This window comes from Argentina anserina, chromosome 4 (assembly GCF_933775445.1).
Source record: "Argentina anserina chromosome 4, drPotAnse1.1, whole genome shotgun sequence".
In the NCBI taxonomy this organism is placed as follows: Eukaryota; Viridiplantae; Streptophyta; class Magnoliopsida; order Rosales; family Rosaceae; genus Argentina; species Argentina anserina.
The window spans coordinates 583,464-605,757 of NC_065875.1; the positions used below are offsets into that span (position 1 = coordinate 583,464).

At 37.4% G+C, this 22,294-nt stretch overlaps 2 protein-coding genes across 2 annotated transcripts; one reads left to right on the forward strand and one right to left on the reverse strand.

Annotated features, from left to right (window-relative positions):
* Positions 1 to 1,656: 1,656 nt before the first annotated feature.
* On the reverse strand, positions 1,657 to 6,712 carry LOC126792921 (serine/threonine-protein kinase STY13). The gene is made up of 6 exons (XM_050519434.1): positions 5,517 to 6,712; positions 5,003 to 5,124; positions 4,541 to 4,749; positions 4,289 to 4,463; positions 2,626 to 2,760; positions 1,657 to 2,089 (listed from the first exon to the last, which is right to left on the reverse strand). The coding sequence occupies exons 1-6, from the start codon at positions 5,848 to 5,850 to the stop codon at positions 1,883 to 1,885; spliced, it is 1,182 nt and encodes a 393-aa protein (XP_050375391.1). The 5' UTR covers positions 5,851 to 6,712; the 3' UTR covers positions 1,657 to 1,882.
* Positions 6,713 to 14,551: 7,839 nt separating this feature from the next.
* On the forward strand, positions 14,552 to 19,428 carry LOC126790195 (protein tesmin/TSO1-like CXC 2). The gene is made up of 10 exons (XM_050516350.1): positions 14,552 to 14,810; positions 15,474 to 15,634; positions 15,727 to 16,486; positions 16,776 to 17,260; positions 17,344 to 17,418; positions 18,009 to 18,192; positions 18,283 to 18,378; positions 18,461 to 18,527; positions 18,657 to 18,807; positions 18,895 to 19,428. The coding sequence occupies exons 1-10, from the start codon at positions 14,760 to 14,762 to the stop codon at positions 19,244 to 19,246; spliced, it is 2,382 nt and encodes a 793-aa protein (XP_050372307.1). The 5' UTR covers positions 14,552 to 14,759; the 3' UTR covers positions 19,247 to 19,428.
* The last annotated feature ends 2,866 nt before the right edge of the window (positions 19,429 to 22,294 follow it).

Here is a 22,294-nt window from a genome sequence, read left to right on the forward strand (position 1 = left end):
ATTGATCATGCTATTATCATCTTTATAAAGGCTCGTGTATATATACTGCGGAGTTTTAACTCATGTTGTTGATAAGGTAGATCTTACTATTCGATCTGTATCCGTTGTTTACACAAGTTATCCACTTATATTCATCAATTATTGATTGAATTGATAAAACGTACTGTTCTCTAAGTACATGTTAGCGGAACAAACATATACAACCACAAATTGCAGTGCGTGTTGTTTTACTCCACCAGACCGATAAAGATAGGGGTGATATATATCCTTGTCAAATGACACATACGTGCATGTTATAACAAAGACGAGCACTCAATGATCAATCCTTTTAAGGAATCAATTGGTGTTGATCTGCCAACCTTTAGTTCACGAGAAAATCAAAGTTATCCATTAATTGTTATCACCCAGTAAATCAAAAGGTTCTTTCTTTGTATATTTGTCGAGGTATGGAACAGACAAATTGAGAAAACCATTACTGGTAAAACTGTTTCAATTAAGTTTCAGCAAATTAAGGCATCGGTCGTTAAAGATGATCTAAGGAGGCAGAAACCCTATCTTCCCACAATCCCACTATATAATGTACATGGCCATTTAGACGTCCACATTCTCCATTTTCGGTCGACTTGTTCCATCTAATTGAACCCAGATGAAGTTAGCGTCTGGGTTCATCGCTTTGTTAATTTAGAGAGATCAAACGTACGTGGTTGGTTTTCCATGTAAGATGAACTGATGAATGCTGATGTACATGTGTACACATGTCAACGAAGAACGCCGATCAATTGATAAATGGTGCAAGTGCGAACTCCACTGCTCTTCAAAGGGTACGTCCAAGTAAATATTTCATATAATAGGACAAGAAAATCCAGGATTTCAGATACAAGAAATCTCATTGTCGTCGAGTTTTAGCGGCATTGGCATTTCAATTATGCCTAACTGAATGTGATTGTGTAGGCGAGATCGAGTACGGGTTTCACTTCCGTCTAGAATCGTGAAAAGCAAAAGCAGGAGACAAGTGAAGTGAAGATAGTATCCTCATCCACTGCTAAATTGGTCCGACTAGAATTCCACTCGCATATGGCAAACAAATGGCTATGTATGCATGAGATTCGTGCTGAAAGATCTTTTCTTTTGTCACAAAAAAAAAAAATCTTTCAGCACGAATCTCATGCATACATAGCCATTTGTGAAAGATCACACAACCAGCTATTTGAAATAAATGTATCCTCACATCATGCGACCGTCATTATATTATAAGCGAAGTTGGAGAAATAATACCAAATACCAGCCACACAATATCGCATAGATAGCGAACATCAATGCACCATGGACAAACCCCAAAATTTATGTGGCATCAGAGTTTTTCCAGACACTGGGAATCCACTCCAACTCAACCTAATTGGCCGGCACATTGACACACTTCCTCTCCAACTTTAAAACGAAACAAGAAACCAAACCTTGATTGAAAAACTCAATCGATCTTTAGTTTAACTTTCATAGAACAAGGCCAAACACTTGCATAGGAGACTAGGAGTAGAGCAAAACTGATTATCATGTGCCCATATGCAATTCTAACCTCTTTTCTTTTATGCATGTACCCTTAATCTATCAACCATCAGCAACCTTCGACGATTTCATATGCTTGATTCACAATCAACACAGACCACACATAAGAGAGAAGCTGCATATATACAGTTTCGATGTAAAATTGATAAAACCTTCTCCTAAGAAGGATTGTGTAACTAGCAGCAATCCAAAGCTGAGAAGGATATCTAAGAAGAGGAAAAAGAATATCATCCTTCTCTTTTGCTTTTGTTTTGATCATCTTTTGGCATAAAAACACCCAATCAATTTCTTTTGGTGCAGGGTACAGAGAATAACAACATCAAGGACCGCGAGCAGGGGTAAAACAGAAACAACCTGGATTTTTGTCTTCAGGTATCATTCCACCTCCTTTGCTTGTATCAATTGCTTCCAACATTTTCACCACTTCATCCATTTCAGGTCGTTTATTTGCGTTTCCATCCCAGCACTTCCGCATGACACTAGCCAAAGAACTAGGACAACATCTTGGAATTTCTGGTCGTAAATTCTGTAAATAGAAAATAAAAATCTCAATAGCTCATTCACTAAGATTGCAACTAAACCTTTACGAATGTATCATACATGATATAAGTAAAAGCTCCCTATAGTGCCGATCAAATTTAGTTTACACAAAATGATCAAACTGTAGCTCTATGATATCTAAATGATTAGGAACAATTTTAATTATTTGAGAGCCAATCGTCACATACAGATACAGAAGATATTTGAGAAGAACAGTGAACACGCTTCTAGAATGTTTCATAAAATACTGAAGGCAAGGTCTGGGCTTTAGGTACAGAACACAATCATAACTACAATGGTAAGAGGACGGGACCAAACTGAAATCCATCACATGTTGGCTCTAAGCTAATGCTATATGATAGGTATATTGCAACTTGCGGGTCTGAACCCACTAATACGATGGTAAGTCATGTCCCTTACCCAACATTCCCAACTTGAACACTAAACTAGAACCATGAATAATGTCTGCTAACCAATGTGAATAGATTTATAAATTTACTAAGATGCATTAAGGATACTAACCTGTCGAACAACAGCAGATGATACATCAGCAAAGCTAAGGTCAGGGTAAGGCATATCACAGCAGTACATTTCCCATAAGCATATGCCAAAACTGTAGACATCACACCTTCTGTTATATGGCTTACCATCCAGAACCTACAAAAATATATGGAAGCTTGATGATTAGCGACACAACACCCATTCTGTCATATCAACAACCATATCCAAAATGGCTTGTGTGTGCAGCGCATACAACTGAACAAAATATAGAAGGAAGAAAGTAATGGAGATCTTTTGTTAATTGGCATTCATTTCAAGCCCAACGTTGTTCGGCAGCTAATTATAACAAGCTATTGGCCCAAACAATAATTTTACCCCTTCCCAACATAATATCAGTAATCCCAGACCAAAGCAGCAACAGCCCCTTGAAGATATAATTTTCTTTACTATACACCAAAAGAAAAAAGACGGAAGTACAATTGCAAGCATTGACCTGTTTAGCACAACTGCAAATATAAAGGCTTGTTCTAATGTCCTTCAGAAGTTTTAATGCTGTGTTAAAATAACCTATAGTATACCACAAGTTAGAAATAGGCCACGTTTTACTCTCATGTGACAATCATACCAGAAAGCCTGAGGATCTGCAATTTTTCTGAACAGACCACAACAATGATATATCCGTGTTGTGAACAGGAAATGTTCTATATGATTCATTAGAAAATCCTGTACTTGAAACACCCTGCACTGGGGTGAGTCTCATGTACTATAACACCGCATCATCGCCCACCTTCCTGACAAGTCACTGTGCTATGTCAGTGGAACAACTGCTTAATCATGGTTGATCCCAGACCTGGTTCTCTAAACACTCATCCAAAATGAACAGTCATGCTCTACGTATCAGCTTCCTGACAAGGACTAAGACTCCACATACGGTATGTGTACCCCAACCACTTAAAAAAAGGAAAACATGATCCATATTTAAACCAAGCAAAAACAATTCTCCGTTCAAATCCTCTAGCCTGAAGCTGAGTTCATCCTGATCAACCATGCTGATTCTCAAGAATACAGAAAGTCCAATTATTAGTTCTTGTATGCTCTTAATCGGGTGCTACTGTGCTAGTGTATTAAATAAAACTATAAGAGGTTCTTGGTCTCGATCCCTCGAATTACTTCTAAGGTCTCAATGCCTACGATTACAGGACTATCAGGTGGTGCAAAGATGCAGATTTCCACTCTTCAAAAGAATGACACATTTGTATTAAAGTACTTGTCATCTCCACCTGGGAATATCACACCAATTTGGTGCCTGGTAGCTGGCACTCCTGGCAGTGAGTTTTCTACAAATGAGGCCCATTTTGCTGACAACCAGCAACATCAAGATGGAATTGTTATATTGGTTTCAAAGTGTTTACTGTCAGGTATAAGTGTACCTAGTATAGATTAGGCCCTTTTAATATCTACATGCCAAAAAGTCATCTTCCCTTTCCATACAATTTAAAAGGCAAATCATACAGAAAGGCTCACTTCAGAATTACACATATATTGACTGTTGATGAAATGTAAAATTTAATGATGGAATTAGAAGTTTAAAAGGGAAAGTTTTCATGCAGCATTATTAAGACTCTTCCTTTATGTGAACAAGGAATTGTACTGACTACAGATATGAAGGTTTCGGTATAAATACCTCTGGGGCCATGTATCCTAGGGTGCCAGTTTCACCAGTCATGTCCCTTGGATTTTGAGCTTCGACACGAGCAACACCGAAATCAGCTATTTTTAAGTTTCTATCGATATCCAGCAACATATTTTCTGTTTTGACATCACGGTGCACAATTTTCTTGGAATGCAGATAGCTAAGGCTGCAAAAAAAAACAGCTAAGCAAGACTTTCCTAAAGCAATTTGAAAGCACGAAAGGTATATAACGAACTAACTCACCCTCTTGAGAGGTCCAAAGCAAGTTGGATCACAACCTTCAAGGCAAGTTTCTTTTTTCTGTTTTTTATCAAATATTGTTTTAGTGTCCCACCAGCAAGAAACTCCACAACAACACAACATGCTCTAGCAGGATGAAAATTCGGACCATCACTAGAAGAGTTTTTTGAAGGAATCTTAAGATTAGAGGTTCCCATTGAAGCTCCAATGAACTGTGATGTGACAAAAGAGGAACGGGATCATCAATAAAACTGAAAGGATTATACTACCAGGAACTGAGATACTATTATTAGAGTAGCAAATAAGTCAGCAAAGTATGTATTCAGCTAAAAAAAAAGTCCTTTCAAGGCCGTCAATATTTACCGTGATAATCATAGTGATATACACATAATAGAGTCATAGACAAGGTCAAATAACATGAGTTTGAACCATAAGCAAAAGCAGAAAAAGGAAATGGTTTCATACCCTTGTAACATTAGGATGATCAAGCTTGTGCCAAACGGCAACTTCTTTCTGAAAAGATGCTCGCAGAGCAGCAGTTTCAGCATCTGTCGCATAACCATCTTCCCCCCAGTCCAAGATCTTCACTATAATATCAGACAAAAGATTGCAATGGGAATTTGATATCAAAATAACAGTGTCAACGTACGGCATATTGATCTAATAAGGCCTCAGTTGTTATGTTAATGATACTCCAAACTGAAACATGCACATATCTTAAATAACGAAACGTAAATCCTAATGCATGCAAATCATCATGAAAACTAAACAAATTTAATTGCAGGCCCTATCAGCATAAAACAAAAGCAACCCATCTCATAAAGAGACTAATCTACAGAGTTAGAGGAAAAAAAAACTATAACCTAAGTTCTCAAACTACACTGTTATACCACAATATTGGCATAACATATAATTCACAAGATCTTGTAATGCAGCTAGACAAAATCAGGATTACAATAAAGAAAGGATTTATGAATACCTGCAACATCTTGATCATCATAAATACCCCTGTATACAGAACCATAGGTCCCTTGAGCTACGATATATCTTATATCCAATTTAGCTAAATCAATCTCCCACTCTTCTTTAGGCCTTTTGTCATCAATTTTGGACCAAACCCTGCTCAAATGCTTCTCAAGCTGTATATCTAAGTTTTTCAAATCAATCTTATCTGCTCTGAAAATCATTTCTTTGTTACTAACACTTCCACTGCCCCTCAGTTTTGAATTCTCACCACCTTCGTGGTCATCCGCCTTCTTTTCTACATTGATCTCCTCAATACTGTCACCTTTCATTGGATCCATCTCCGACATTGAAAGCAGCACAACCCAAACAGATAATACCAATTACCAAACAGTAATTGAAACAGCAAAAGGATACAAGACAGAATCTAAACACACAAACAATCTGTCAACCTGTTATCCTAAAACAACAAGATTGTCATGAACAAGATCATCATTGCCGAATTTGCTATAGAACGATCATAATCTATCAAAAAGAAGAACCTTAGAACATAAAATATTGAACACACAGCCCTTCTTTGGTAAACAATATTAACTCATCAACCAGGCATATTCCTTGAATGGAAAAGAAAAAAAAACCTAATGAATTTGATGTAAATCGAAAACCTAATCAGGCAATCACAACAACCCAATTGTCTCTACTGTTGCCCAAAACACCATTGTTTGTTAACACAACACAGATTTCCCCTTCTTTTATATTCAAAAATCACCACAAGCAAAACAAACGTCCAAATCTCAAGTAGCTCATCACCAACCACTATTTTTCCATATTTTCTATTCTAAAAAAATAAAAAGAAGAAGAACAAACAGTAAACTCAAAAGAGAAAACGACCCGAATCCAAAACTGTACACGACCAGCGACCAATGACCCAGAATTCAAAAAGGGAATAAGATTTCAATGCAATAAAGCTGGAAAACACAATCCCTTCAGGTACAATCAAACCCACGGATGACGCAATCGCCACAAACAAGAATATATAAAGAGACGAAAATGCTGACTTTGAATAGGGGTGGTGGTGAATGGTTTGGACTTTCAAGATTCAAAGACAAAATGCAGGAGAATGGAGAAAGTGAGTGGTGATAGAGATATGGAAAACAGAGGCGTGAAGGGTGAAAAGCCCAGAAGGGAGAGAGAGAGAGAGAGAGAGAGAGAGAGAGAGAGAGAGAGAGAGAGAGATGAGAGGTTTAGAGAGAAGCGCGGGGTTGCTTAGTGTACGGCTTTCTAGAGCGACAGACTGTTTCAAAAATTTAAGGAAACTCCGGAAAACTAAAACAAACAGAGATACGGATTTGGTGCCCAATTTGCCAAACCTAACTATAACTAAACTCCTCTTCCTCTTTTGGACCAAAAAAAAATCCTCTTCCTCTTAAAATGTATAGGACGGTCGATTCACGACACATTTCGATGACACACATCGAAAGTCGTTTGTTCTATTAGTATGGACGAGATATGAGTAAAATCTGATCGATAAATTATCCAAATGGGATGAAAGTATTTTAGAAAGCCCGTAAAATTAGCTCAAAACAGATATACGATAAGGTTTAATGCAGTCTCTCGTTTTAAGAATCTATGATATTACTTTGGTTTAAGAGTTGGTAAAACACTAATATCAATCGAATTCGCATGGCTAAGTGCATATCAAAACATGCGTGTAAGTAACACACTATACAAAGGCATTTGAGGAAGAGGTCATATAGAAACTTCTTTTTGTATACGTGAATTCCGTTTGACGCAAGTTGTATCATACAACATAGTGAAAGTAACTTGATGTACATGATGTAACTTGATCGAGTATAATCCTAATGGGATGAAAGTATTTGATCCACAAAATTAGTGATTGTATAAACCTTATCTCCTATGTAAGAGTTGGTATATATATCAATGAATCAATCGAATTCGCATGTCTCAATACAATATACATGCGTGTAGATGACTCACAGAACAAAGGTATTCAAAAGAACCTCACTTTGTTACATGAAAACGATATCAATTATCATCATCAATTATTCTCGATGATCATTTACTTTGTCAAATAATCAATCGTGTCAATGCCATAACTAATACGACTTCAAAGTTCAAACTCGTCTGACACTATAACCTAAAATTAATTTTGACTATAGAAACTTCTTTCTTCGCTTCTTCATTCCATGTGGAATATTGTATTTTATTACCAGTGTTCTTCCATGATGAATTGACGGGTCATTATTCAAGCAGGCAAAATGCACCCTAATGAATGGGGAAGAGGCAACTTAAGCTCACTCAGCTGGAGGCAGAATAATCACCTAACCTCTTTTTAGTTTCTATTACCAGACGTCCCCAGCAATGGACATATTAGAATACCCCAATGATAGTTCTTAGTATAGGATTAAAAATTTAGAACGTGAAGATTTAGACCAAGGAGTTATGATAGGGTGTTCGTTACCACCATGCTATAAAGGAATTTGACTTCTCGACTTAGATTCTTTATGTTTGGATTTACTTGGATTATAGATATCTATCTATATAGTAATATAAAGCCAGCACTTAAGAAAATCATCAAAAAGTGTTTTGCCTAAAATACTTTTTGTATAAAACACAATTACACAAAATGATTATGTATTAACAAATCAAAACGGATAAGCTTTCACAAAACAAAATAAAACACGTAATTTTGTCATAGCAAGGCTATTTTCATCTTTACACAATAATCTGTGTTATAAATTAACACGTGCATCACACGGGTACGAGTCTAATAACCTTTAAATTGAGTAAGGATGACAATAATTATTACTTGCTTGCATCATTTTTCAATCTAATGATTTTAATGATCCAAAACAGACATACTAGCTCACCTTACTTGTGGTGGTTTTATGGATAGTATTTTGTTTGAAGAGCCTCCTTATATTATACAGGATGTGCTCTACAAGGATATGTATGGTATTTCTACGGTAGCATGAGATTTTGGCTCTATGTCCCTTCCGGGTTGCATATTGCTTCTATTTCTAATAATAATTAGGACACCTAGGCTTTTCTAGATGATCTGCCTTCAAAAAAAAGATCCAAACAAATTCACACACAAACAATTCAAATAGATAATCCAAATCAGCTGCAAAGATGGGTTGATGTGGAAATAAGAAAGCTAGCTACTTTTTGTTGGAAAATTCTAGTATACATCAATGTATGTTATACATCTCACATCCGACGGTTGATATTATTTTGTGAGTGGGGTTAAAAAAATAATATTCGTTGTCAACCGTCGGATGTGAAATGTATAACATACATTGATGTATACTAGATTAATCCATTTTTATTGTTAGTTTTTTTGTACAAATCTTGCACGCGCGTACGACAAGATGAATCGTACTTGATCAATCATATCATGTGGGGATACACACGCTAGGGTACTTGGTACGGTGTACAATACAAAAAGAGGAAAACACCCGACAAATATATATTTTCTGAACTCGTGGTGATTGGTGAAGATTTCTTCAAACTGATTCAATGAAACTATGAAAATATCTCTCCAATTGATTATTTAGTTTTAGACCAAGCTGCTTAATTAGAAAAGGTAGAGCAAATCGGTTTGTTTGATTCACCGGCGAGACGATTTGTACCACGATAACGCGGATATGTGATTAATGTGGAATATATACTTGAATTCTTAATTGATGTCCTCCTTCTGTGAGTGAAATCGGTGCTCAATTGTTTTCAATAAACTCATGAACTAAGGAGGGTATGCTACACCAAAACCATTGCATGCCGATCATTTTTCATGCATCTTGCCTAGATCATACTGTTCCATCATTCATGGTGCACATTCCAGAAAAAACTAAAGATCCCATGCTTTTAAGTGTTTTGCCCAAGTTTTAGGATAAATTTCCAATTTACACGTTTTCTTTGCGATGGTGATATATCGTACATGCTGATTTAAAGATGACAAAAATGAAAGAAAAATTCTTTTTCTCCTCAAAGTGGATAGCAAATGGAGGGTAAGAAGCCCCTATCAATACTTTTCATGGCACTTCGATAGATATTTGGATTGCCATAGATACCACTAATGAGATATCACTGGTTTGTGGTTCCATTGTAGCACACTACCAGCCAATCAAATAAAATCAAAAGATTTGCAGATTACTGGGCTTGTTGATGACAAAAATAGGCCTATGGCAAGTCTCTTGGGCTCATGCCGCTCCAATTTAACCCAATAGAAATGATCTATGAATAATTCTATCTCGTCTACTAATTCCGTTCACACGACCAGTCGACCACTAAATGATGAGTCACTAACTTAAAAAAAAAAAAAAAAACTTTTGAGTCGAAGAGGACTCGGAAGAAAGGAGTAACTCAATCAGCCTGGAACATATCGAATTCGAACCACTTTTGTTTCAACATGCAAACTAAACAAATCTCCGACTTAGGTTTTTGATTCTTACAAAGTAGTTCCAATGGCTGAAGTCCTAGTCGATCATTAGGGATTTAGGGTGCGTTTATCTAAGTTACTTCCCAGTTAAATAGGGCTTTCGCCAGTTGGATTAGATTTCTCTGTGTTTTCTTCTATCCAACTTCATCTCTTCTTCCTTGTATATGATAGGATTCGATTCTGATATATACCACAATATTGACATACCCAAAAATTCAGTATGCAGTCCTGGTAATTCTTGATTGGATATATGATAGTAATTTGTCACTCAAAGAGAGTGAAAAAAGAATGGTCTTACATGTTTGTCAACAGCAAAACTTGTTAGGGGAACATAACATGGAGAAAAACAAAAGTCCTATCAGAACCACAAAACCTAGCATATAAAACCATCACCTAAAAATCCCATAATCTCAGAAATAGTTACTGACACTGACTCCGCTCCACAATATCCTCAATCCTATTATCATCATCTGATCTGCAGCAGCAAAACTCAGCCTTACATACCCTGGAGTGATTCACATATGCCATTTACATTATCTGTATATATCTTCTTTTGGTCACTTGCTAACTACAAGAGCATCCCAGAATTATCTATTCATTAGAATGCAAAGCTGCTCCTGATTAAGAAGTTGGGGTCAACCCCGAGCTTTATTCTAATAACCCACAACCTGACATTCACTAAAGCCTAAAAGGATCTCAAAGACTTTACTCGAATCTAAACCACAACAGGTCACCAGACTCGGATAATCTAGTGTAAATGTGATTAGTTTACGCAAATTACGTACCTTGTTTTAATTATCTCTGCAAGTCAGTGTCCGTCATGCATATATATAATTATACAAAGGTAATCAGAATGATGAAGAATAAAAAAGAGACTCTACTCTCTTAGTACGCATGTAGTAGACATTATGATTTCGCATGATGGATTGATGAACTTCGTCCTTCCTCTTTCAGAGAATGTGGGGAGTTGGGAAAGAGCAAGCTGTGTCATTATGTGCTTAACATGCTCGATCGTGCTGGTAGCTGCTAGGGTTTTTTCGTTTTTGGTTTATTTTTTGTTCTTCTGCAGAGGAAGAAGAACCCAAAACTTGTGGGGTGGGAGACTTTGAGAGTTTGAGAGCTTAGCTAGGGCTCACGGCCTCACGTGATAGTCTCCTTTGTATTTAAGGGACCACATGTCCTTAATAAGGACACCCCAATTCAATAGTGAATACCAACTTCGGTAATAAGGTTCGAAGGTGACAAGAGAATTAGGAAGCTCACTTCTATATGCATTTTAGTTTTGCTAACTTACTCAAGTGTGGAATAAATATTCACCAGCTAGGTCCAAAAGTGAAAGGGAATCTGTACTAGCTATTCTCTACAGTTTTTCCACTGATGACTTCAGTTTTCTACCTGCAAACCCGGTGATCATGTTCGAAGAATTAGATCTTTTAACAAGTGCATCTTCCAGTTGGTTCTTACTTCTTACTTAATTTACATGTTAAGATTTCTCAAGCAATTTAGATAAGGTTAAATTTTAAGAACAGTACACCAAAAATGGCCGATTGAGAAGATTGATACATGATCTTTCACCAAAATCAAAACAATACATGACATTCAAAACAATATATAAGGTTAATCTTATGTAATTATATTTTTCTAAAAGGGTAATCTGTTATTTTATCCCTCTCTCTTACCAAGACAAGTTTAACATGCTTCTTCTACTCTCTACCCCCAACAAACCCAAACAACACCCTCCCCTCTCTTATCATTCCCGAATACACACCTTTAAATTCTTTGTGGGAGAAGGGGTTTGTTCAACCTATGGTTTTCACATCGTTAATAGTCGTCTGCCTTTATGTTCTCTATCGATATTTATTTCTCTTCACAGCCTGTAAAATCTTTAATAGGTATTTAGTTTTCCTTCCCTTTACTATTTTATGGGGTTTGAATCTTGGTTATTCATGCCCATTTTTTCTCTTTGTTTGAATGCATCCATTAGTAAAGGGATGAATACTAATCCCAAATATCCAAGTGTGAGAGTTGCATGCATCCATTAAAATCGTAGGATTATGGCTTGGACTTGGACATGCTTAAAGTTTTAATGTTTAACATATTAACTTGCATCATCTATGTCCTTGAACAATTATTTATGTATGGTTAAGAAAGACCTCTCATCTGCCAAGTCTTGACACTTTTAATCATGGTAACTTATAAATACTAATAGGCATTCACTAATTAAGGCTAGAATGGGTGAAGACTAGCTAGCTGATCGAGTAAAATGGATATGCAGCTTGTGGTTAAAGTTTCAACCAAAACAACAATTACTTTGAGTAGGTCAATTTTTGGCGCTAGAGACAGGTACGGAGGTACCAAGAATAACGTGTTGATATTCGATCGATCATAAACCATTAATTTTCCATTTTTCGATCACGTATATGGTAGATAGACCAATAAGTACGTAAAAGGATAGGGTTAGTAGTGATATTTAATACCATATGCCTTTGAAAGCGATCATTAATGTATTATCCAAATTATTATGTCTCCCAATAGTTTCGGATAAGTATTATCAGTGATGACATGAGCGAAGAATTTCATAAGTTAATAAATAGAGTGAATCTTAGAAACAGAAGTTGCAACGATTTTCGAATATAATCACTACTTTCTTATTGATAAGGGTTTAATTTGATTTTCTGATAGTTGTGATGTAAAAAGGACTTGTTGGTATGTGAAAAAAACACTTGTTTGTTGTTATGTAAGCCTTAAGATTTCTCTATATAGAGAGTACTTTGAGAATGAATTCAGCTACATATCCTTGCTTGTTGGCAAGAACGGTGTCTCGAAACAAAATGGTCATCCGATAGCATTCGTTATGATAACGCCATCGCCGACATCCATATGTCGGAGTACGAGTCATTTCCCCGAGTTCAATCCGTCACTGAAAAGGGAGCCTATGTTGGATGATCCCCGGAAGAATCTAAACATTGAAGACGAAGAACTACTCCATCGGATCCTACATGTTGTTGATCTATAGATGTGGATTGGTCATAGATAGGGCCCCAAGTGTCCCAAAGAAGAAGGTAGATAAACTTTGATGGGAAAGGCCAACAAACTATGTCACGTCCTACGTTGATGTTCCCTTCTATCTTGTCCACGTACCAATGGATTCTCATTAATCAATACCAACCTAAAAACATACCCCTTAGCTATATGCTTTGATCAAGACATTAGGTCACTTAATCCGACGTCGTTTAAGGTAGGATCCATAGAGCTCCATGGACCACCAACCTACTCGATCACGGGGCGTTTTAAAATTCTCCCGCGCCAAAACTACAAACTTTGCTGTCGTTACGTCAGGCGCATAAATTTAACGGAGACAGCATTAACTATTTGCGAATTCTCGAAACTACCCTTACAGGATGGTCCTAACGATTGTGGCTTCGGTCAAATGCATCGGGGCTAGGAAAGTAAAATCCAAGAAAATAATTGGGCATTTATACAACTCACGGGTGTTTCAGGTTATAAGATGTTTGTATCGGTTTTTCAACTGGAAGAAGAAAATTAATATTTGTATCGGTTCAAGATTTTTTTTTCTTAATGAATTTTTCTATTTACTAATCATTTTCCCCCTCCAATCCACAATAAATGTTTACTATTTAAACGTAATGTATTGAATGGATTTGTTAACGTCTTTCCACATATGGGCTGGGTGATCAATTGCTAAGATCATTGTCTATGTAACGTTTTCCAATGGTTTGTACATCTATAGATATATAAATATATGTAATATAAGAAAGTTATGTAATGTTTTCTCATTTTACTCTAAACACTAAGAAGTGTACCCGATTTTCTAAATTGTATAGCAAACGGCGTATGGTCTTGGCAAATATGGACATACTTGTCTTTAGGATACACTAAATCGGAGATTATTAATTACAAAATTCCAATAAGATGAATAGAGATTACACTAATTGTGTAAACCGAATTTACAAACAGACTGTACATGATTCAGAAAATGACCCACTTAAGTTTAAGTAACAGCTTCGCCGTAAACCTTAGAATTTACCACATGCTGAAAACAACTAGATTGTCCAATTAACTGCAGTAAAAAAGAAAAAGAAAACAGCAAATGATTCAAAGGACAGCATAGCAGAATTTCACAAAGTCAAGTTGTAGTGAAAGAAATGCAAGCAAAAGCAAAAGGAAGGCAAGAGAGTGAGTGAGATTTTCTACTCATTTTTGGTAAAGGGAGAGTGAATGAGTAGCATGAGTGAGAGAGAGAGAGTCTGTAAAAAAAGAAAAAAAGAAAAAAAAGAAAAGAAAAGAGAAAGAGATAGGATAAAGAAAGATAGAAGAAATCCAGACACAGTGTACGTTACCTTTTGTTAAAGTTCTGAGGTGTGGCGTGGTTGGTGCTATAAATATTTACACTCACCATTATACCTATATATATATATATAAATTTACAGTGGGAGGAAGAAGAAGACTGATTCTTCAGAGAGAGTGATACAGCTGTGGAGGACTTGGGGTGGCTTTTTTTTTTTGTGGGGGGTTGTAGGGTCAAGAGTTATCACCACGAGAAGAAAAGGTCACTATTAGAGAGACCTCAGCTACTTCCATTTCCCCCATTTTCCCGCTCCTTCTTGAATCTCATTTCACTGTTTGACCCCACCCCCACCCTCAACCCTTGACTATTATTTCCCATTTCCCTCTCAGAAATACACGGTGGAGTTGCGAGTAACAGGTTTGGGGTGTGATGGACAGTTAGTGAGTGGTGGTCTTGAGGTTGATGAATGTGGTGGAGCTACCTCTCTGGAAATGGACACCCCAGAGAGGAACCAGATCGGAACTCCCAAAGCTAAATTTGAGGTCAGTTCTCAATTGGGTCTTTGTTGCATTTTGCAATTTAAGGTTAACCTGGATTTTGTTGGGTTGGTTTGCATGTGGGTTGATCTTTGTTTTTTTTTTTTTTTGAGTTGGGTCAAAGGTTGTTTCTTGTGGTTTTAGATCTCACATTGAGTTCACTTAGTGTTCTGAGATTGTTGTTCATACCTGGGTTCTATCAGTTTCAGACTTTCAGTGTTTCACTTTCTTCAGCTTGTAAAACAGAAAGAAATGAAATTCATTCTGGACATGTTTTTCCTTTTTCATTTCTAGATTGTATGCATTTTTATGTTGATTTTTTCCTTTTGATAAATTTAATTCACTCACTTATGACCTAATAATCTGACATGATGAGATACAATTATGTCCAGCAACAGATTTGAGGTCATAATTAAGACCCAGAGATTTTCTGAACCGGATGTACTGTAATTTATTGGTTTTTGTAACGCATGGGGTTTCTAGATATTTGCAGCTAATTATTACTCTAATTATTAATTACAAACTCCCCAGATTGTTTGTCAAATCTTCACTCTGTTGATGCTTGATGTAAATATGTGGATGGTCTTTGTTTGTTTTAATTTTATGTATAATCAGGTGTTGCTTGTTCAGTGTATAATTCTTCATGAAGATCTGTTATTTAATGTGCAGGATTCTCCAGTGTTTAACTATTTAAATAGCCTTTCTCCTATCAAGCCAGTGAAGTCTGTACACTTTACTCAGACGTTCAGCTCTCTCAGCTTTGCATCCCCTCCATCGGTTTTCACTTCACCCCATGTCAGTTCTCACAAGGAATCCAGATTCCTAAAGAGGTGACTTGTAATTTGTAACTGATTTCTGCATTTTGGTAACTATTTTTACTTACCTGTGTGTCTGACTTAAATTAAACTCAATTTGTTTCCAGGCATAATGCTTCTGATGATCTGTCAAAACCTGAGTTTTCTCTGGAAAGTGGAGATAAAGCCTCTGCAAGTGAAGATGCTGCTCAACTTTACAATAACTCGTCAAAGGTACAAGAGGATTATGTTTCAGTAATTCCCGTTGGGGATGCTTCTGTAGAGCCACCCAATGAGCACTCAAAGTTTGTGATTGAGCTGCCCCGGAATTTGAAGTATGACTGTGGTAGCCCTGACTGCAACACATCTCGTTGCGGTATCATCAAGGAAGATCTTGACTCAGAACTGGTTGAGCTTTCGGCTTCAGTTGCTCAATATGTTCAAGAAACTTCTGATAAAGGTTCGTCAGATGATGAAGCACGGCATCAGATGACATGCCAGGGTGAGCAAAGAAAAGAAGGGACAGGCTGTGATTGGGAGAGTTTGATTTCTAATGCAGCCGACATATTTATTTTTGATTCCCCCAGTAGCACAGAGGCTTTTAAGGAGCTAATGAACCATTCCCTAGATCCCATGACAAGATTTTCTACTTCAATTATGCCATACCTTCCCCAACATATCAGTGATGAACAACTAGCGCAGGCCATTGATACAATCAGTTCTGGTCAACAAGTTCAAATTGATGATCATCGTTCATCCCAGAATGAAGAAGCCAGTGAGCTGAAAGAAACAGAACACATTCCAAACCATGTAAACGAGTGTATGGTAAACATTCCAATTGTTAAAGAAGATGACAAAGCGGAAGCATCCATGCAGCTCAGTTGTAAGGTATAATCCCAACCATTTAGCTCACTGACTTTTTCAGGGAAACCTTACCGATTTACAATGAATTAATTAGTCTAGTCTGTTAAAATGGTGAGATATGTTTATCTGTATGCTTGTGTATTTTCTGTTTTCTCTCTTGCAAAGCATTTATGTCATCTTGATTGTCCTCTATAGATTCTATTGTCTTTGGCTCATTTCATAGACTTGTGACATATTTTTTAATTTGGTCTCATAACCTTGTTTAAATTACATTCATCGTTGGCCTAATGATGGTTCCTCTGTCTGTATACAGCCTTCTATAAACTTGCATCGTGGCTTGCGAAGGCGTTGTCTAGACTTTGAAATGACAGGAGCTCGCCGGAAGAGTTTCAATGATGTTTCAGATTATAGTTCATCTATGTTACCGCAATCTAGTGAGAATATCACCACAACTAATAAGCAACTGAGATCTACAAAACCTAGTGGTGAACCATCAAGGTGCATCTTACCTGGAATCGGTTTGCACTTGAATGCTCTTGCAACAACTTCAAAAGACTACAAGAGCATGAAGAAAGAAAATTCGGCTTCTGGTAGAGAACTGGCTCGTCCCAACTCCAATGTCTCCATCCACTCCCCTAAAGCTGATCAAGGGAGCGTTTATGAATCTTTTCCTTCAGCTTCATCTGAAAGAGATATGGACGGTACTGAAAATGGGGTTCAGCTGTCGCAAGATGCTTCCCAATCATCCGCTCTTCTAGCTAATGAAGACTTCAACCAGAGTAGCCCTAAAAAGAAGAGGCACGTTCATTACTTGTCATACAATGTTGCTTAAGATTCTTGTTTCTTCACGTATCATCTAACATTTTTGATTGGTTTTGCAGACGCAAAGCAGAACTCACTGGAGAGGGTGAGGCTTGCAAACGTTGCAACTGTAAAAAATCAAAGTGCTTGAAACTGTAAGTTCTTCATTTCCTGTTTACTGAAACCAATTACTCTGAGATGTGGCCATGTGGGCTTTATCTGAAAGCTCAGACCCAGATTTGTCTGGTTGTTTAATCTAGTTTTCGTTTGACAATATTGGCTTACTTCAGATTTCAGCCAAGCCATATCCTGATAGTAAGTGAACCTGCATGCTTTGAATTGATAGATTGGAACATAATTATGCAGAATTTAGATAATGTCATTAAATTCATTTTTAATTGGAATATCATACGGACTTTCACACATACTATCATGCCTGTGCCTTAACTAGCAACTTTTGGCCTTTCCGTGATTTAAGCTCTCAAATGGACTTGGTAACATATTTGGCTTCTCCATGATTTCAAAATACACTCTAGGTAATATCCATGGCTGGAAAGCATCTGTGCTTACTTTTACTAGTTTCAGAAGTCCTCGAGTGTATTTATGACTGGAAAGCATATGCGCTTACTAGTTTTACTACATTCTTTTTCATTCATTTTTAATATTCTAACTTTTGTTTCTGCTGCTTAATTTTGTTTCTTAGGTACCATGTAACTTTATTCTGACTGTTGCAATTTTGATGCAGTTACTGTGAATGCTTTGCTGCTGGTGTCTACTGTATAGAGCCTTGTTCATGTCAAGATTGCTTCAACAAACCTATCCATGAAGATACTGTGCTTGCAACTCGTAAACAGATTGAGTCTCGCAATCCACTTGCTTTTGCTCCGAAAGTGATTAGGAACTCTGATTCTGCAGCACCTGAATATGGGGTTAGTACATAACTATCAGTATTTTGTGCTCTCTTGGCAAGTCAGACTGGCATCACTTCATTTTAACCATAAATTTGGTTATGCTTATAGGACGAATCCACCAAGACCCCAGCTTCTGCACGGCATAAACGAGGATGCAATTGCAAGAAATCAAATTGCCTGAAAAAATACTGTGAATGCTATCAGGTTTTTAACCGCAACAAATTTTCTTGCCTTTTTGTATCTTATGATTCATATCTGATCTGATTCAAGTCTTGTTTCTTTTTAGGGTGGTGTTGGATGTTCCATTGGCTGCAGATGTGAAGGGTGCAAAAATGCATTTGGTACCAAGGAAGGTTAGTAGCATTTGGTGCTCTGGATAAGTGCTTCCCCTTTGATTTCTTGTGCTGCATTTTCATCTGAAGTCCTTCAAGTGTGCTTGAAGGACTAGGTGTGTATCTCTTCCTTATTATTTTGAAATTCAGGATCTATTAATGGAACTGAAGCTGAGCTGGACGAAGAAGAAACAGAAGCAGCCGAAAAGAGTGTGGCTGACAGAGATCAACAGAAAAATGAAATTCAGAAGCATGAAGAACAAACCTCTGCTCTTCCCACAACCCCATTACGGCTATCCAGGTTTGTTCTCAAACTATATGCCGTTGAGAAAATAATGTATCATTGTTAATGTAGACTGTAAGTGATAATTCTTTGTTTTTTTCCCAGACAATTGGTTCCAGTGTCGTTTTCATCAAAGAGCAAACCGCCACGATCTTCTGTTTTTAGCATTGGGGGGTCCACTTCTGGAATGTATGCAAGCCAGAAGATTGGAAAACCAAATATTCTACGACCCCAATCAAAACTTGATCAGAGGCATAGCCAAACTGTACAAGAGGATGAAATGCCAGATATTCTTCAAGGAGATTGCTCTCCTAACAGCGGCGTCAAGATTGCTTCTCCCAACAGTAAGAGGATCTCTCCTCCATGTACCTTTGGGTCATCACCTGGTCGAAGGAGCGGCAGGAAACTAATTTTGCAATCCATCCCTTCATTTCCTTCTCTCACTCCCCAGCATTGAGAGATAAGCGAAGTTGAAGTCAGAAACAGAATGCTCTTAGTTTAAATGTGTGGTTTAGTCCTGTATGTCATTTGAGAGATAGTAATCTGTACTAGTACAATAAACATGGCATGATGCTGTTATCATACCCCCAACTTATCCCTGTAAAATATGGAATTTCAGTTTATAGTTTTCAGTCTCCACCCTGTGTTTCGGAAGGTTGCGTATAGTCTGCCCAGTTTTCAAGTTTTCATAGATCATGCTGAAATCTTTGGTTTAATATCTCGACATTGTGTATTGGTCTATTTGGTCAAGGTGGCCTGCATTAGTTAAGCTCAAGAAATGGCAGTACCGTGTGTACTGCAGTTAACACAACCACTGAATTCCAACTCATCAAGTAAAGGATGGATCAGGACATCAGGTCAACAAGCTACGAAACCAGAAGAGAGCCATACACCTAGAAATAAGTTGGTCGACTATTTAGTGCAATGTATCATTGATCTCAGTCATGTATCAGATCAAATACACCATAACACCACAAAAATGATGAAGATTTTGAACTACAAGTGCTCTCGATGAATAATCGAAAAAGAGAAGAAGAGATCAAATCTTGCTCTTCAAATTTGGGGGATAGATGTAACTCATCACTCATGGATGCTCTCACAGTATCGATCACTCGCAAAGATGTTGTATTGTTGTATCAGGCTGATGGGCTGAGACCTCTACTTCGAAAATAGACCAAGAGACATTTGTATTTTTTATATATTAATTAATCCCAATATGAAAGTTGGAAATGGATGTGCTTTAGAGCAGTGGTTCACCTCCCATTTGCATGCATATCTTTTTTTTCTTTTCAAGAAAGAGCAACCAACATGCGTTCATTCATATGTTCGACACTGTCATCACTCGTTTCATCTTATTTCTTAAGTGCCTCCAGCAATAACGTGTAGTTAATGTGATAATGTCACGAAATAATACTAATACGATCCTTTAAATCCAAGTATCAAGTTACCGGCCTGGTTAGGTATCACTTGTGTGAGTACTTGCAGATAACAATATAAGACAGACATATGCGTGCATGCTAACACAAATAATGAACCAAGCACGGAAAGCATGAGGAATTTACTATTTTGACAGCAAAAACTTGAAGACATTGAAAAGAGAAACGACATGCATGACCAGTTGAGCATTAAAGCAGTCTGATTTTTCTTAACTCCTATATGCAGCTAAGTTGTAGTCATGAGAGTTCTATGACATTCAAAACAGGTCGTGTGAGATCGACAAAGCCAACACAATAATAGAAGGGAGGGGCACATGGGGTGCGATATGGTAGAGCCATGGCCGTATTCGATACGTTGTCACTTAGCTCGATTGATGAGAAATATACTTGTACGTTTGGCCAACTTAATTTGAGAGTTTGACGGGAACATGGGTTGCCATAGCTGGCTCTACACAGAGCTAAAACACAAAAACGAAATTCAAGGTCGGATCCACCATTACTTTTCATTTCGGGGTCCATAAAATGCATGTCTTTCTATAGATTTAGGACAATTCAATTCCTTCATGGTTTTGTTGGTAGGCTGTTTTGTTTTGGATTAAGAGAGGTTAATTCCTTAATTAGATACTCATATATATCTTAATATCTGGGACATATTGAGTGATTTGATCTTATCCTATCTTAGCACAGAGAGAGAGAGAGAGAGAGAGAGAGAGAGAGAGCATCGTATTCATATGGGTGGGTGACCGACAACAATAGTATGCACACTACTCTATATGGTGATTTAACATCAATGGGGATTGCTAGGTCAGCCATATCGATCAAATATATATATGTTTAGTCGTTCAGAGTTACCTACAAGCATGTCTTGATCGATTATAGTACTGTCAATAACCTTAATTATGATCCAAGATAATTACGTATACGTCTTAATTCCAGCTAGCTACGTTGAACGTACTCCTGGAGCATTCTTTTGTATGTCTTCTGTTGCATGGTAACTCATGACTTACATCTACGTACAGATCTTATTATTTCTAGCTAGCTAGGTAGGTACGTAGTATTGAAACTTCGATAGCCACATTAATGTATTACTACATCATATATATGCATGCAGTAATGCAGACCAACTTTTATATCAATAGGCCAACAGATCTTCAACAATTCCCCTTAATACATTAAAAATTTAAAACTAATCTATCGGTGCATCTGTGCATGGAAGCATTCTGCCTCTAGGTTAGGTTGGTCTATGTGTACTGTTATACACATTTGATACGTGATAAAAAAGAATTGGTTTTGGGACCAAAATCTATAGAGCTAGCGTTTGGCAAGTCTCTAATACTGATTTATTCATTTCGTGCTGTTACTCTATCGACGCTTCATATATTACCATTAGTACGTATTTGATATACACAGCTGGGGATCGGGGTGTATGATTTGGTGTTTAGGTCGTAATCGTCACTTTGGTTTCAACATTTCAGAAAACCGCTCGGCATCGACAATGATCAATCATCAATGGTGTCTTTTAACCGACACCGACACCACCGACACCGATACCGATGGATATATCGGACACGGAACTGAAATAGATCCAGCTAGATGGTTCGGTTAATTAATTAGTTTGGCCTAACTCGATCGTTCCAGTCAAATCCGGGTTTCATTCAAGCATATATTCCTAGGATGAACATCGTGTACTACCGAAAGATCATCATTTGTAGGCAATAATGGGGAAGGATTAGTATACGCCAAACCCTAGCTAGCTAGTGCCACCTCATGCATGCTACTATATATAATGTTTTAGCATGCTATAATGTCAATATGAAACCATTACGCTCAATCAAGTTTGATGGTTTGCTTTGAGCCTTTGACTCGGTTAACCTAGCTATCAGTACAAGTCCTTATTGCCCTAAATCCTATGTAGCACGGACACGGACACGAGTGTCCGTATTGGACACGATTCGATACGTAGACACGGTATATAGAAATTTTTTTAGACACGGACACGTGGTCAACACGGCAATAATGGGGAAGGATTAGTATACGCCAAACCCTAGCTAGCTAGTGCCAAATCTGAA

What these genes read in the sequence shown, in the direction of transcription:
- LOC126792921 (XM_050519434.1), bottom strand. Translation starts at nt 5,850, where the DNA reads ATGTCGGAGATGGATCCAATGAAAGGTGACAGTATTGAGGAGATCAAT. An exon ending in TAGGATACATGGCCCCAGAG is followed by an intron (nt 2,761 to 4,288) that starts GTATTTATACCG and finishes ATATTTTTGTAG; the next exon opens with GTTCTGGATGGTAAGCCATA. An exon ending in CATCTGCTGTTGTTCGACAG is followed by an intron (nt 2,090 to 2,625) that starts GTTAGTATCCTT and finishes TTCTATTTACAG; the next exon opens with AATTTACGACCAGAAATTCC.
- LOC126790195 (XM_050516350.1), top strand. Translation starts at nt 14,760, where the DNA reads ATGGACACCCCAGAGAGGAACCAGATCGGAACTCCCAAAGCTAAATTT. An exon ending in AGTAGCCCTAAAAAGAAGAG is followed by an intron (nt 17,261 to 17,343) that starts GCACGTTCATTA and finishes TTGGTTTTGCAG; the next exon opens with ACGCAAAGCAGAACTCACTG. An exon ending in CTGCAGCACCTGAATATGGG is followed by an intron (nt 18,193 to 18,282) that starts GTTAGTACATAA and finishes TTATGCTTATAG; the next exon opens with GACGAATCCACCAAGACCCC.